The sequence below is a fragment of the Hipposideros armiger genome, unplaced genomic scaffold (genome assembly GCF_001890085.2).
Source record: "Hipposideros armiger isolate ML-2016 unplaced genomic scaffold, ASM189008v1 scaffold_725, whole genome shotgun sequence".
Taxonomy (NCBI): domain Eukaryota; kingdom Metazoa; phylum Chordata; class Mammalia; order Chiroptera; family Hipposideridae; genus Hipposideros; species Hipposideros armiger.
The window spans coordinates 630,465-647,883 of NW_017732075.1; the positions used below are offsets into that span (position 1 = coordinate 630,465).

At 42.8% G+C, this 17,419-nt stretch overlaps 1 protein-coding gene across 6 annotated transcripts in view; it reads left to right on the forward strand.

The window, feature by feature from the left end:
- Positions 1-10,969, forward strand: part of SLC36A2 (solute carrier family 36 member 2) — a 34,843-nt gene extending 23,874 nt beyond the window's left edge. For all 6 annotated transcript variants that reach the window (XM_019627255.1, XM_019627259.1, XM_019627257.1 and 3 more), the window contains 5 exons: positions 145-363; positions 1,702-1,800; positions 5,019-5,185; positions 7,190-7,359; positions 10,522-10,969. In XM_019627255.1, coding sequence (XP_019482800.1) covers positions 145-363; positions 1,702-1,800; positions 5,019-5,185; positions 7,190-7,359; positions 10,522-10,793 — 927 coding nt within the window. In that variant the 3' untranslated portion in view covers positions 10,794-10,969. The remainder of the gene's footprint in view (positions 1-144; positions 364-1,701; positions 1,801-5,018; positions 5,186-7,189; positions 7,360-10,521) is intronic.
- Positions 10,970-17,419: the final 6,450 nt, after the last annotated feature.

Genomic DNA, 17,419 nt, shown 5'->3' on the forward strand with positions numbered 1-17,419 from the left:
TACAAAGTCCTGAAATGCACCCTAACTCACGGGAGGCATTCCAGCTCTTTGTGAAGGAGTTTGATGATGGGCCAGGCACTGGGCCAATCACGTGGCCAGGAGATTTATTGACTCTTTGGCTTGCTTTTCCCATTCCTTCCTCAGGTAGTGGAAGCTGTTAATAGCACCACCACCAACTGCCACAACAACGAGACGGTGATTCTGACGCCCACCATGGACTCGAGACTCTACATGCTCACCTTCCTGCCCTTCCTGGTGCTGCTGGTGTTTGTCAGGAACCTCAGGGTCCTGTCCATCTTCTCCATGTTGGCCAACATCAGCATGCTGGTCAGCCTGGTCATCATCGCCCAGTACATTGTCCAGGTTGGTACACACCACACGCCTGACTCCTCCAGGGGGCAGATCCTTTTAGCAATAATAGACTGATACCTGGCGCTAGCCCTGAGGGTAGGTGATTTAATTCTTCAGCCTTGTACCCACCTCATTGTAGCATTTTTTCCACAAAGATGTCTCTGTGAAATCTCATTCTTCTGGATATCTTCTCTTTCATGGTTCTTCTCCATTACACTTTTTATGTCAAATTCTGGCTTAAAAAAAAAATGCTTTGCAAGGAAAACACCTAAATTGGTGAACTATAAATCATTCCTGTAATGGTTGGATAGCAGCATAAGGCAGATAAAAAGCAGCATCTTCTTATTCAGTTACCCATAGTCCTACAGCCTCTAGGCAATAATTTCTGGCACCCAAAATTATCCCTAGAGCAGTCAAGAGACCAAAAACACTCTCATATTTCATCACAGAGATAGAACTAGAGAGTCTTGAAAGACCATAAGCCAATCTGTCATGATGTAAATTATAATGTCTTTGAGGTTGAGTTATGGATATTGATTTTTTTTCCTCAATTCCCTACTTCTCTATTCTTTCTCATTTTTCTTTTATAATGGACAAGACTACTTACATAGTAATTTAAGTCCCAGAAGCCCCTTGGATACCTAATACCTTTCGGATGTTTTTCAGAAGTCACAAGGGAAAAAACATTATATTGTCCATGGCATTTAATAAAAATAACAAAGTAGTCAAGTATTTTAGGATAACTATGTTCCTTAAGGCAATATTGATATATTCTACAGAATGGAATGTCCCGTTGAGATAGCTACCTCCAATTTATTTTTGGACTATTCCAGAGGTTGCCCAATCAGAAAAATGGTTCTGTAATGATTTGCACATTCTAGGTCACAGGGTACGTAGCATATTTATTTCATATACTTTCCTCCCCTTCAATTTACAGCTCACTGAAGAAGAGGGGACTTTCATATTTAGCTAATTCCTTTGGGTTCCCTAGAATATCACTGAGCCGTAGTCACACAAATTTCTACCACTTGTTACCATTGTACGTTCAAAGTGTTCTTGGGCACTAACCTGTGGTGTGTAAGATTTTCTTTTGTTAGATTCTGAGAAACCAAACTCCCTTTGTGAGATACTGATCCTTCTCTACTTTGACAATACCTTGATGTTTTTTCCCTCTGGCTCTTGGTTATTGTGCAGTGTTAAAATCAGCTTTGATAGTCGTCTACTGCCTTTGGAACTTTCCTTGACCTTCAATTTTTAAAAATTCAGGTCTACTTTCAGAATACTCCCCACTTAAAGCAGCCCAAATATGCTTTGAGAGTTAATGTCTCACCCCGTTTCTCTCTCCTATAGGAAATTCCAGACCCCAGCCGGTTGCCCCTTATAGCAAGTTGGAAGACCTACTCTCTCTTCTTTGGAACAGCCATTTTTTCATTTGAAAGCATTGGCGTGGTAAGGTTTGAATTGGGGTAGAATTTCCCGGATGTTGTGGGTGACCTGAGCAGGAGTTGGGAGCTCTGGGTTTCTGGGTCTCTGTGTCCACCGGAGAAAGTAACCTCTGACCTCAGTTGGGTCATTTATCATCCACAGGAGAAAAGTAGGTTACAGCAGAGAGGCAGGCAGGAGACAGAGCTCTAGCCTCATCCCAGTACATCTATTAAACAGTTATCTTCATATCAACACATGTTTCCTAATCGTTTCAAATCAAGACACGTGAAGGTGTACAATTGAAATGACAGGATTTGATGAAACATAAAGAAGTTTTAAACTGGAAAGTGCTGTATACTTACCATGGCCTATTACATAGTCTCCACGTCCACACTCGAGGAAGGATAGTGCTGTGTATATAATTTTTAAGTTAACTTTTAATTTCCATAGAGCACAATTCGTTGTTTTCAAGGTGGGGTACATTTCCGTAAGCTTCACGAAATGCATGGCATCATAGATGTATCACAGTCAGGACACAGAACGATGCCCTCACCACAAAAACAAAAACTCCCTCGTGCTGCCCCCTTTTTAGTCAGCTCTCCTCACCACCACTGCTAACCCCTGGCCACCACCTTCTGTTCTCTGTCTCTGTTGTCTTATTTGTCCAGAATGTCATATACAGGGGATCATACAGTAAGTGACCTTCTGACACTGGCTTCTTTCACTGAGCCGCATTTAAGACCCATCTGCTGCATGCACCAGTAGCTCATTGCTTCCTATCTCTGAGCATCCGCTGTAGGGGCAAAGTCATAATTTGTTTATCAATTCACCTACCTAAGGACATTTAGGTTGCTTCTAGTCTTTGACAATTATGATTAATGCTGCTATAAGCATTTGTGTGAACGTAAGTTTTTATGTCTCTAGGAGTAGGTTTGCTAGATCCCAGGCAGAATATCATTGAGTCTTGTTTTTTAATCCAATCTGACCATCTTTGTCTTTTAATTGGTGTGGTTAGACCATTTGCAGGTAACATAATTATTATGGTTATTAGGTCTGTGTTTTATTTGTTTTCTGTTTTACCCTTCCTGTGCTTTCCCTTGGTGTCCCTTTTTTATCTTCTTTTGGATTATTTAAATACTTTCTAGTATTCCACTTGAATCTCCCTATTGGAATTTTGACTAGTATACCTCTGTCTATAATATATTAACGGTTGCCTTGAGGACAATAATATACATATATAACTTTGCACAGTTTAGAGTTAACATTTTATCATTTCTTATACACATGTAGAAATCTTACAGTCATATAGGTTCTTTTACTTTCCCCCATTATATTGTATTGCCCACATGTATTACATCTCAATACATTAAAACACAATTAGACGATGTTATAATTTTTGCTTTCAACAGTCATACATAGTCCTTACTTACTTATAACAAACTTACCAGGAGAAAAATAGTCTTTATATCTGTCATGATAATTAACCATTTCTGTTGCTCTTTATTCTTGAGTTCACAAGTCCCCTTCTTGTATTGTTTCCCTTCAGCATGAAGAACCTACATTAGCATTTTTTTTTCGGCTGGTGACAAATTCCCTTCATTCTCTTCACCTTAGAATGTTTTTATTCCTGAAGGATTTTTTTTTCACAGTATAGAAGTTTACGTTGACAGTTTTGCTTTGTTTTGATTTGGGCACTTTGAAAATATGGTTTCCCTTCCTTTTGCCCTCGATGGTTCTGATGAGAAAACTGCAATTATTTGAATCATTGTTCCCCTATATGTAATATGTTCTTTTTATCTGGGTACTTTCAAGATTCTTCTTTTTTTTTTTTTGTAATCTTTGGTTTTCAGCAGTTATATTAAAATAGTTATATCATATATTTGATATAGTTTTGAGTTTCTTCTGTTTGAAATTCACATATTTCTTGAATGTGTAAATGTGTGTCTTTACCTAATTTGGGACGTTTTCAACCACTCTTTTCTCAAAAAAAATTTTCTGCACCGATCTCTTTCTCTTCTCCTTACGGAACTCCAATCACATGAACGTTAGAGCTTTTGATACGTGTCCCACAGGTTTCTGAGGCTCTATTCATTTTTTAAAATATTTTTTCTCCTTTTATGTTCAGATGCAATACTTCCTGTTGGTCTATTTTCAAGATCATTGACTCTGTGGTCTGTCATCTAAATTGGGCCTTTCAAGTGAGGGTTTTCAGTTCTAAAATTTTCATCTGGTTCTTTTATTTTACTTCTACTTCTTTGCTGAGAATTTATATTTCTCCACTTATTTCAATAATGTTCTCCCTTACTTCATGGAGGATGGTTATAATAGCTGCTTTAAAGTCTTTGATGGTTCCAACATTTGAGTCATCTTAGGGTTGGCATCTGTTGTCTTCTCTTGAGACTTGTTGAGATTTTCTTGGTTCTTTGTACATTGAGTAATTAGACTGTATCCTATACATTTTTAATATTAGTTTATGAGACTCTGGAAAAGAGTACTCTGGCCAGCTCCGGCTGCCCCACGGAGCTGATCTCCTTGGTCTGGACAACCTGAGGGGCCCTTCCTGCTCTGAATGGGCCAAGGTTCATCTTGTGACTCCAGGATCTCTTTCCTTTCTTCCTTTTTTTTTTTCTTTAATTCTGGTAAAGTGTACCTAACAAAATATACCATCTTAGCCAATTTTAAGTGTACAGTTCAGTGACATGATGTACATTCCCATTATTGTGCTGCCATCACCGCCATCCATGTCCAGAATTCCTTTCATCTCACAAAAGTGAAACTCTGTGCCCATTAAACAGTTACTCCTCATTCCCCTCCTCCCCAGTCCCTGGAAACCATCATTCTACTTTTTGACTCTAGGAATGTGACTACTCCAGGTACCTGATGTAAATGGAATCATGCAGTATTTGTCTTTTTGTGACTGGCTTATTTCACTTCGCGTTATGACCTCAAGGTTCATCCCTGTTGTCGTATGTGTCAGAATTTCCTTCCTTTTTAAGGCTGAATATTCCATTGTGTATATATACCACATTTTGTTTATCCATTCATCTATCCACAGACACCTGTGTTGCTTCCACCTTTTGGCTACTGTGAGTCTTGCTGCTATGGACATGGGCGTGCAAATATCAGTTCAAGTTCCTACTTCCAGTTCTTTTGGGTAGATACCCAGAAATGGCACGCCTTTCTTCTTTCTAGTCACATCCCTCTTTCTCCTCCTGTCTTCTCACACTGTGATATTTCTGTAGGTTCTGCCCCTGGAAAACAAGATGACGGATACGCGCCGCTTCCCAGCCATCCTGTCTTTGGGAATGTCCATCATCACTGCCCTTTACATTGCCATCGGGGTTCTTGGCTACCTGCGGTTTGAAAACGACATCAAGGCCAGCATAACCCTTAACCTGCCCAACTGCTGGTAACTTTATGGGCCCCTAGCGGGTAGGAACTCAGGGCCAGGTGGGAACATGCGGGTCACTTCCTCCTCCCTTCTACAGATGGCAAACTGAAGTCTAGGGGGCTTCCCCAGGGAAGAGTAGAGCTGTTGCTAGAACCTTGGGCTCTGTGTCATCTGCCCAGGGAGCCTGTCCTTCAACCACAGCCTGCCATGTTGAGCGAGGCCTTGTGAGCTCAGCATAAAGGACAAGATGTAGGAAGAGAGGGAAGAAATGAGAGTCCTTGGTCACCTAAGGAGAGAGGGAAGGTGTCTGGGGGAGGGCAAGAGGCAGAGAGAGGATATTTTGTATATTTACAAAGGCTGTGTTACCAAATCCTACTTGCCACAGCCAGTGGTGCACATCCCCATGTCAGAGTAGCTAGGATGAAAAAGTAGTAAAACAAGAACCAATTTGGGAAGACCACTGTAAAAACGTTTTTTTCAGATGCACTCAGTTTGTGAACAGTTAGCTGAGCCAGACTTCAGTGCTATATTTAAATAAACACATGAACCCATATTGCCTTGTGCAGCATTTTCTCCCACTCGGGGGCACGTCGTTAGTTACAGGATGCCTGCCTTTTTAAGGGTCACGTGGAGGCTTAATTTGCCTTATATGGGGCTTCTTTCCCAAGTTGATCAATGTCACTCATCAAGCATTTACTGCATGCTAATTATATGCAGATGTGAGTCTGGACACATGAGGGTGTGGAGGGTGCTAATGTCAGTAGACTATGAACTTGAGCTTCACCACCTTCCTCAGCTCATCACCCAGTGGGAATGGGGGAGGGAGAGAGCGTGTATGTACACAAATATAACACAGAACAGATAAAGACGCCTCTAGAGGAACAAAGAGACCTTGGGGACTTCCAAGGAAAGAAAGTACACTGGAATGGGATGACAGAGAATCTTGTTGTCTAACGAGACAAGTCTGTCCAAACGAGGACAGCTCTGGCACTCCCGGGTCCAGGCCCCAGTCCACAGCCTCCAAGTTTAGGGTCATGCATGATTTATTCACCTCTCTGACCCTCAGTTTCTTCACCTATAAAGCAGAATTCTCATGAGGATTGAGTTGGGCGTGTCTAAAAGCATCTGGCATGTAGTACCTGCTCTAAAGATGGGAATGTCAAGAAATTGGTGTGCTTGGATAGATGGAAATGGACTAAAGTAGCGTTCCAGGCATCAGGACTAGTGTAAGCAAGAAACAGAAATGTGGGAGTTAGTTGTTTTAAGGAATGGCCTAAACACAGACACAGTTGCACGCGCGCGCGCGCACGCACACACACACACACGCACACGCGCACACACACACATGCACAGGTTTATTAAACATGGAAAATGCATCTACCACATTAGTGGACTAAAGGAAAAATGTCACATATCCATCGTTGAAAGAAGACTTCGATAAAACTCAACGTCCCTGTCACACCATCTCTCTGCCTCGAGTCCAAGGCCTGCAAGTAACCCTGACTCTCCTTTTACCCCCAGAGCCCCCACAACCCTATTTGTAGACTTCCTCTTCCCCTAAGAATTTTGGGATTCTGCAGTTCTCACATAGAAGCATTTGTTGAGGACCTGTATGTGCCCAGAGCTTTGGGAGATCCAGGGAATTCCTAAGGACTGACAGAGATCACAGGGACCAGAGCCTTTTAGACCCAGGGTTTTGGTTTTCATCACTTAGCACTTGTCTCTCACTGGGCAAGGTACACAGACTGTGCCTGTTTCCTAAAATCTAAAACAGCATCAAGTGACAGTGGTTTGTGAAGGTGTGATATAGACCCACGTTCAAGATTCTTTTTATTGAGCATGTTGCCATTCGAATCCGTGGTGCTTCGGTCTATTTTCACTGCGTGCTCTGCTGTGACTCCCTCTTGGCCCTTAGACGTCCCCTCCCCATCATTTTCAGACAGGTCAGAGGTTAATGTTCTGAGGAGGTAGGATGTCATTGCCCGGTGGCCTTAGAAAGCCTCTCTCTGGTGTGTCCTGCAGGCTGTACCAGTCGGTCAAGCTCCTGTACATCGCTGGCATCCTGGGCACCTACGCCCTGCAATTCTATGTCCCTGCAGAAATCATCATCCCCTTAGCCATCTCCCAGGTGTCAAAGCGCTGGGCGCTGCTTCTGGACTTGTCTATCCGCATCACCATGGTCTGCCTGACATGTGAGTAAAATTCAGAGTGAAACGTTGCTCTTTTCCTGAGGGCTCTCAGAAATCAGCCAGATGATAAGGGAGAGTCAGGATGACCAGCACTGACAGAGCACTGACTGTATTTCAGGAACTGGAAAAGGCTTTGCAAGGAGTAATTCATGTAAACCTCAGGGTGATTCTTACATCTACCTGATTAGATTTACTGCTGTCCAGCCTGAGGGAGTGACACGGCTTATCAAACAACAATCATAGTAAGAACTGATAAACACCTACTGTGTGCCATCCACTGTGCTAAGCTTTTCTGTCCATACTTCATAGAATTGTATTCAGTCCTGCAGGAACTCTTACAAAGTAGGACTGTGACAAACCCTACTTTACAAATGAGAAAATGGAAGGAAGGGATGATAGGTAATTGGCCAAGGAGTACCAGAGGCGGGATGTGAATCCAAATCCGCAGAGCCCAGAGCCAGCCCCCTTCCCCTCCAGGACAGAGGTTGAAAATGGAGGCCATTGAGTCTCACCTGGCAGCAGAGGTGTGTTGTTTGACCCTCACAATGTTGCATAAATGTGAACCAACATTAAAAATGTGGGAGATCTCACATACAAATCTAAATTTCTAGTGTTATTATTTTGGGGGGGGCGGGGGGCTGTGACAAGCCCGGGATCATATTCCCCCTTGGCAGCACTCAAAGGGACTTACCCCAGGACATGCCCTGCTCACTGTTTGGCTTCAGCTGGACCCACCCACCCCTGGCAGCCCTCCCGGTGCTCCAGGCCCCATGATCCCAGGTGCCTCATTTCTGCAAGGATTTTAGCAGGGGCAGAGCAGATGGTAAAGATGGCTGCATTGAGTGTGACATGGCCCAGCTGACCCTAAGGCTCCTTTTCGCTGTGATTCTAAGAATCTCCCTCTTGCTTCTTGCTGTACTAAACCAGCCCATATAAGTCAATGGACACTGATTTTCTTCCTTGGAAGTGAGCTGTTTCCAGCTTACCCAAGCAGGCAGGAACACCACCATTCAGAATCTTAGAGATACCAGAGAGATGAAAGAATTTGTCCTAAATATGAAGATAACACCTGCTGAAGCCTGAAAACTAGGACTTGTGCCTGCATTGCCCCAGTCAGTATATAGGAGTAAATGGCTTTTCTGAGTGCTTTACATCAGTTAAGTTGTTTAAAACTTTAATACCATTTGCAGTACGAACCCTAATATCTAAAAGGGTAGATATCATTTATGCCCGTTTTGTAGAGGAGGAAACAGGCTGAGAAAGGGGCAGGCCACACGAGGAGGAACCAGAATCCTGCCTTCGAGACCTGTTTTCAGCCACACTTTTCCTCCACAGGAAGCCTGAAGGAGACTTCGGGGCCTTCTTGGTGAAAAATTTCCATCAAGTAAAGTTTTAAAAATGTAAAAGTCCAGGCCTGTAAAATATCCTACTAAAAAAAAAAAATAGAATTTCAAAAGCTTTTAGTGTTTCTTTGTTAGGTGTTTTCTGACATGTATGTAAAACCTGGAGAAGACCCCTAGAAAGAGACCCTGCAATCTTGTTCTAACTGAAGACCCCTTTCTCCTAGAAATAATTTTACATTCTCATTGTTTGTAAGAGATGTTTTTAGTCGTGTTAGTTATTATTATAAAATGTTAGCTCTATGAACGCAGGGCTGTTTTTGTTTTTGTTTTGTCTGTTTTGTACATTGCTATGTCCCAAACATCTGGGACAGTTCCTAGCACTGTTATTTAGTGTTATTTATTAAGAGTTTAAACGTGAATATGTAGGGATTCAAAAATGCACCTTAGTGGCATAAAAATTATTTTAAGCTAAAAATATTTGAACAAACAGCAGCCACAGAGGGGGGAAAAAAGTTTTATCTAAACTTCCTTTGCTGAATTAAGCAGGGCCTTCTGAAAAGTACAACACACAAATCCCCTCTCTGGGAGAGTTTCAGCCAAAAAGGAGACTAACCATCATCACAATCTGAGTAATTACTTCAATAAACTTCATCTCTCATACCTTCCAGTTTTCTTGTGTTGAAGCTCTGCCCCCTCCCTTTCCCCAAAGAAATGGGAATATGAACCCCTATCTTTGGCTGTTTTAGGGGCCAATTCATCTAAAGGCTCCTCTAGCCCTAAATAAACTTTTGTATTTTATCCTGTTATTCTGTCTACTGTCAGTTAAATTTGTAGGCCCCCATCGCTGAACCTGAGTGGATAGAGGGAAAGTTTTTCCTCCCAACAATATGAATGTATGTATATTTAAAATGATTGAAAGGAGACATACCAAATTTTTAATGTGTAACCTCTAGTGAATATGATGGGCGATATTACAGGACTTTCGACTTTTCCTTTATGTAACTGAATGTATGAGAAAAAACTGGTTTATGTTTTAAGAAAAGAGTTTTAAAAACAAACTTTAAAAGCTTAGCTAAGCCTGGGATAATCTATCCCAGGGGTTGGCAAACTTTTGAGACGGAAGAGCCAATCCTGTCCCTCACAACAATTCAAAAATTATTTGAGAGCCATAAAACAAATGAAATCACCATTATGTGAATAATACCTTTTTTTCCTTTTTAAGATTTTTATTGGGGAATTGGGGGGAGGGGAACAGCGTTGGGGAATCAGGAAAGGGGAACAGACAGACAAATTGCTGTTTTGTTCTTCAGTCTAGTTGTGGAGGACGTCACTTCACTGGCCCATGTTGGTATGATCATTGTACTCTTCCTGGATGAGGCAATCAGTTGCCGGTCATTGGTCAGCCGCTCACAGCAGCTCCTGGCCGCTCATGCTGGCTGCCGGCCACTCACGTAGCTCACGGCACCCCACTGTAGCCCCACTGCAGCTTACGCCGTCGCCGGCGACTCACAGTAGCCCATCTCCAGGTCGAGCTGTTGGTCATCATCTTAGCTGTAGAGGGCAAACGTCACTGGCCCTCAATGTGGGATCCGAACCGCAGCCTTGCTGCTCAGAGCTGGTGCTCCCAAGCGAGCTCTTAACCAGCTGAGCCACTCGGGCAGCCCTGAATAATACCTTTTAAAAATTTTATAAGTGAAACTATGATAGTTTTATTTCCATTTTCAGTTTTACTTCAGAGCCACATGTACGTACCCAAAGGCCGCATGTGGCCCGCAAGCTGCAGTTTGCTGACCCCTGATCTATCCCATGTCATCTCCCACAGGCATCTTGGCCATCCTCGTCCCCCGCCTGGACCTGGTCCTCTCCCTGGTGGGCTCCATAAGCAGCAGTGCCCTGGCTCTCATCATCCCGCCCCTCCTGGAGATCACCACCTACTACTCAGAAGGCATGAGCCCCCTCACCATCGCCAAGGACGCCCTGATCAGCATCCTGGGCTTCGTGGGCTTTGTGGTGGGAACCTACCAGGCCCTGGATGAGCTGATCCAGCCAGCACACCCTGCCACCTTTTCCAACTCCACCATTTTTGTTCAGTGAGAATGGCAGTGCTCCTCATCCACCAGCACCTGACTTTTAATGATATGTAACTCTTGTATATATGCATTCTTTCTTTTACTGTCTTACCTGTTCTCTGGGCCAAGTCATGGTAAAACAAGCAGACTCACTGGCTACAAGGTCTAGATGGTAATTAAATTTTTTGTTGTTGTTTATTACTTTTTCTTTCCATGTCTAGCTTTCCACTACATTGAGAGCTCTCCCATGGAAGGTTCTCTATTCCATCCAACTTTTTGGCAACTCGCATGGTGAATTTTACACCTTGAGTGGAGCTATGCAAGAAGAAGCCACCAGGGAACACCCAAGTGGCAGCAACTGGCAGAAGGTGTGGCCAGCTAAGGCTGACCCTGATTTGATAGACAAAGGATTTCCCCTTTTCTGGATCTGTCAAAGAGCAAAGAGCAGGAGTGGGGACATAATCTATAAGCCAGCAAAGTGCACACAGCTCCAGCATCAAGATGGATAGGACCAAGAGGTCCTGTGAGCCACAACTCTCAGAGAAGAGCCATCATATTTAAGTCAAGAGCAATAAACTTTCTGAACCACTGTATAAAATTTTGGCTTAGTTCAAAGATCCCAATAATGGATAGGAGGCATGGAAATAGATGTGCCAATAGCAGGGGGAGAGGTGATGGACAATGACAATATTTGGCATTATTTACCTCTTAAGTTGTACAACAAGCATTCTTGATTACCTACTGTATGCTGGTTCAAAGCTCTTGTAGATTGCAAAAATGGCCACAAATTCCTCTTGACAATGTGACTTTTTAGCTTCTCCCATCAAGAGATGAAAGTCTACCCCTTGAAAGTGGTCTTAGCCTTGTGACTTGCTTTGACCCATGGGACATTAGTAAATGTGACACAGGCAGAGGTTTGGTGATGGCTTGTGCATTGCGACTTTCATCTCTCGCTGTGCAATGGAGCCCACACCACCAAGTGAAGAAGCCTACAAGATGAGAAACCATGATTCCTTAACTTTTGGAGCTTGCCATTGAGTCAAAAATCATAGAAAACCCTTCCTTCCCCCATTGAGTACTTAATGTTTTTCATAGGATTATCTTATTTATTCTTTACAACAACCCTACTTTCATTGTCCCCATTTTCAGGTAAGGAAACAGGTTCAGAGATATCAAGTAACATGCTGACCATCAAACACGTAATTTCAGATGGGTCCAGGACTCACACATTTGTACACCAACACTCCTGGCTGCATTTTTTTTTTTTTTTTGCTCAGCTGAGCCATCCTGCCGCCTGTTGGCAGCTCAGCTCCGGCCGGGACTCCAACCGCTGTTGCTCAGAGCTCGCACTCTTGAGCAAGCTCTTAACCAACTGAGCCACTTGGCCAGCCTTCCTTGCTGCATTTTAGAACCCGAGACAGACCTTTGAATGATGGTGGTCAAAGTGAAAAAGGGAAAATGTGTCCACTGGATTACACGTGTAAAAATTAGACACCCAACAACCTCTCTTTACAAATAAGACATCAGCTGTGAAATGAAGAGTGCTGTATCCCCAGGTGCTGACCTGGGCTGGAGGTGCGGGCCAGGAACTAGAAGCAGGAAGGAAGTGCAGAGACATTGCCTGCAGCATCCGCCTGCACCCTCCAGCCAGGTCAGCACCTAAATTGCAGCCTCAGTATCCGCTGCACGAAGGAGCCTTAACGCAGGGGCCACTCTTGCAGACTGGAGACCCGGAAGATGACACTGTCCCCACCTTGGGGGTCTGATTGCAGAGCCCCAAAGCACGCGGTGAGAGGCAACAGACCCGCTCACCCACAGCGCGCAGCCAGACACGAATCAAGCCGGTTGAACCACTATGGCTCCTGCGGAGGGCTAAGGCCCCTTTGCCCAGCGGGCAGGGCCTAGCTAGGAAGTGCGGGGGTGGGGGGGGGGCTCACTGGTGGATGGGATAGGGCCTTGAGGCCACGTGGAGGGCGGAGCGCGCTTCTCCTGAGACTGAACCTGCCAGCCGCGAGCACCTGCACCTTCTCTGCGCCCCTGCTTCCTTGGCAGCCGCACTTCGGCTACACAGTTTTGCCCAGGCCTCGAGACTGCGTGGACAGGTAACAGAGGAGGCAACAGAGGGCTTGGGAGGCGATGGAGAGGATAGAGGGAGTTAAAGGAGCACAAGGAGAAGGGGAGGGACGTCAGGGGTGGAATTCCTGAAAACGCCTCCGGATTGAAGGTCGTTGGGAGATAGCTACCCTTAATCCCTTCAAAAATCCTTTTAAATCCCCCCTTGAAGATTTCCCCTGCTCTCCACTTCCTGAGACTGTTTGCAGTAAGAGAAGAATTGATGCCCTTCCTGATGGTAGATAGTCAAGTCCTGTGACTACAGGCATACCTGGAGATATTGCAGTGTCTGTTCCAGACCATGGTGATAAAGCAAGTATTGCAGTAAAGCAAGTCGTAGTCTCTTTGCTGGTGGAGAGTCTTGCCATCAATTTGTAAAAGAACGAAACACCTGTGAAGATCAATGAAGCGAAGGGTTCTAAAAGGAGGTACGCCTGTACTGGATTGGTCCAGCAGAAGTCATTGCCACACCTTTACCGTTAAGGATGGACTATTCAGTATGTTTTCTTAACGGTTGGTGTAGGGAGAGGGGTTGTTATTAAAGCTTTGCTTCTCTTCTAAAAAGTTAAATTCTATATTCCTTCCTCAAAAAAAATAATAACATCGTGTTTTCCCTATGACTGCAAAAATGACTCGACATTAATAAACCCGTTACCATAGATGTCTGAAATCAGGGAAGAAAAACGGTCATCGATAGGTTCTGGAAAAAAAAAAAGCGTTAATAGAATTTCATGATCCAGTCCTAACTTTGAAAGAAAACTCTTAATATAAAAATAAAAGAAACTTAACATGACCTGAGGAGAAGGAGGAAGGCAATCTCAGAGGCATCATAGTTAACAGTGAAACACTAAACGCTGTTTCAGCAAAGTGAAATTAGAAAAGGATGTTTAATGTCACTATGTTATTAACACTGTCGGAAGAACTCAAAAGAGTCTTAAGAGACTTTGCTAGAAATAAATGGTATTGATTCAAGGGTCTTAGGGTTTGCAAACAGAAACACAACTAGGCAAAACCCCAGAAGTGTCCCAAAGAAGAAAGAGAAGTTAAGAGTTCTTATAGTATAATAAAAAGTGCATTCTTGAAAATAATCAGTTCTGCATTCTTAGCCCTAGGATTGGTCCAGGACGGTTATCAGTCAGATGTCAGGGGTCTGGATAATGGATGCCAGATGGTCCAGAAGATAGGTGCCACATCTGGTGGTTTGAATAATGGATATAAGGCAGCCTGGATATGTGAGTCCTTCAGGAGATAATCAGAGGGTTATCTGGAGGTTTGATGTATTATCCAGGCATTGATGCAGGACTGTGAAGTTCAAAAGTTTAAGTTGCCAGGCTCATTAAAGCAAGAATAGAATCGTTTCCTTATGCCTCAGCCTACTTGATTTTAGAAACTTAGTAGCTTGCCTATAGCGACTCCCGTCTTATTTCTTTACTCTTTCCTCAACACTAAAAAAAATTTCAAGGTTTAATTTTGGGGGAGGAAATATTTTTAGTTTTGTGGAAAGCACGAAAGATTTCAGGAATCTCATGTACGCTCTTTGAGACATAAAAAGAATGTGAAACGTGCAGCGAAACAAAAAAACAGCAAACATGAGATCTCCTCTGCGCAATTCTGAAGTAAAAATAGGGGAGAGGGGGCAAAATCCCTATACCGAGATGGAAAAAACAAACACATAGAGGCAAGTTTTTTTTTTTAAGCTGAGCCATCCTGCCACCTGTTGGCAGCTCAGCGGCAACTCAGCTCGGGCTGGACTCGAACCGCTGTTGCTCAGAGCTCAAACCCTTGAGCGAGAGGAACGAATTTTTTAAATGTGCTGTATCTATGTGAAGAAAATAAAAATCATCTGAGAAATATAAATTAAGACTTGCTATAAACAGTATAATGTGTACTTTAGATGAGAAAACTCATATTGAAAATATGGTCATTTAGTCCAATTTAGTCTATCATTTTAACTTAATTTCAATAAACTGTCCAACTAGATTTCCAGAGGGTGGGTAGGAATTTGGCAGATTCTCAATCTATAAGAATTAATGTAGGGGGGGAAGGAAAATTATGAAAAAGATATGGAGAGTGGACCTTTTCTATCAGATATTAAGTACATTACATAATTAAAACAGTTTGGCACTAGCATTAAAGAAGACTCACCAATGGAAAAGACTACAAGAACAGATCCAAGCATACAGAGAAATTTTATATAATGAGGGAAACCTTTCAAGTAAAATGAGAAAAGGATGGATTATTCAATAAATGGTGCTGGAAGAACTAGTTAGCCATTTAGAAAATGAATTAATAGCAACAGTAGTAATACACTTGTTTGGTGCTTACCAGAGGCTGAGCACTGTTCTAAGTGCTATATACATATTAACTCATTTACTCTTCCTAGCAATCCTCTGATATTGGCATTACTACTAAAGCCATTTTACAGATGAGGAAAATAAGGCACAGAAAAGTTAATGACTTGGCCAGACCAAACAGCTAGTAAGTGGCAGAGCCAGGATTCTATTAAGAATTAAATATTAAATATTAATAAATTAATATACTAATTAAATAGTTATATTAATTTTTAATCAACCACTTAAAATTAGGCATAACTTAAAATATTTTAAAACCTTGAGGTAGTAATGTCCCTTTGATATGAAATCAAAAACAAAAGTGAAGAAGATTGAGATAGCTAACCCTTAAACGTTTAAAATTTTGCATTAAAAAAAAAGTAAATGATTTCCAATTGGAATAAATATTTACAGACTATATAAAGGGGTAAGTACCTAAATGCATACACACACACACACACACACCAATTCCTTTATAATAGCCCCCCCCCCGCAAAAAAAACCAAAAAACTATCAGAAAAATAGTGAAAAGCACAAGCAGGGAATTCACAAGAGAAAAAATACAAATGTCCAAATTATATACAGTGTTCATCCTGAGTGGTAACCAAAGAATTAGAAATTAAAGCAACAGTGAGTCTTTTTTACTTATCACATTTGCTAAACATTTTTAAGATTAATAAAAAATGATATTGGCAGGGTGTAGAAAAATTGACACTCAGTTTTTTTTGTGGTAATACATTTGGCACAACTTTTCTGGAGGGCACTATGAGTCAAAATTGAAAATAATAATATTTGACCCAACAATTCTACTTCCAAAACTTCCTCCAAAGGCAGCAATCAAATAAATGTTCAAAGGCAGATTTATAAGGCTGCTCATCACCGTTTGTTTATAAAACTGAAAAATTGGACATATCCTGAATATCCAAAAGTAAGAGTTTTATTAAATAAGACAGATGGAAAAAACAAACAAAACTATGCAAGGAAGCAACTGGAACTCTCAAAAATTGCTGGTGGCAGTGCAAAACGGCACAGCCACTTTGGAAAATATTGGGTTTTCAGAAAACTCATGACGCATTTTTGCAGCGAAAAACAGAAAAACACGTCATGACTTTTCCGACAACCCAATCGTTTGGCAGTTTCTTATAAACTTAGAAATACACAAGCAATCCTATTCCTAAATCTTCACCAGATAAGTAAAAATATTTGACCACCCAAAGTCCTGTACATGAATGTTTCCAGCTGCTGTATTCATCATCACCTAAAACTGCAAATAATCCAAATGTCTGTCACCAGGTGAATGAAGGAGCACATTGTGGTACGTCCATACAGTACTTATTACCAGCTAACATATACGTACTCGACATTTTTTTGTTTATTGCCAGTCTCCTCACCAGGTCATAAATTCCATGAAGGCAGAGATTGTAGTAGGTTTTCTACCCTAATGTATTCCCAGCATGGAGAACAGTACTTAGTGTAAGATGCTCAATAAATATTTTTTAAATAAATAAAAAAGTTTTCTTGCACTCCCTTCCAAATAGATGGCAGTCCATACTCTCCTCCTGCATAGAAATTCTGAGCAGGTGGCATTTGAGCTGGGCTTTAGAAGCCAGGCTTCAGCCCCACCCAGAGATGTGGTAGCCAGAGCACCCTCTGTTGGGCCCCACCTGCGTCCTGGGGTTCTGCGGCACCTTGTTAGCTGGGCAGCCTCCATTGTGAGGTAGCTCTGGTGGCCTCCTTGCCAGTGATAGCCGAGCACTGAGCCTGGCCCCCCATCCAGGCACCAGGACTTGCAGTCTCATGGTGACTCCTTCCTCCCAGTCACACTCTTCCCTTTGCCCTGTGGCATTAAGGGCTCAACTGGGAGGGGCTGAAAGTCCAGCTGAGGCCTGGCATATGGCTGACCAATCGCAAGGGGCACTGAGGGTCACCCTGAGGTGAGACTTTCATAAGTCCCCCCCAAAGCCAGGTGACAATCAACATCAGCTTCCTGCCACCAGCCAGCGCTTTACTGATTCCCACTCTTGGGCTTCAGCCAGGACCGGGCACCCTCAAGAATTAGGAGCTAGCAGCCCAGGCCTGCAGCCCTGGTTTCTCTGGAGAAAAACCCATAGGAGGCTGGTTCAAGACTGTTACAGGCCTTAACCCTGAGCCACCGCCACCTACCCACCATGTTGAAGACGTCATTTTGTGGAAGGGACCGCAACAGTGA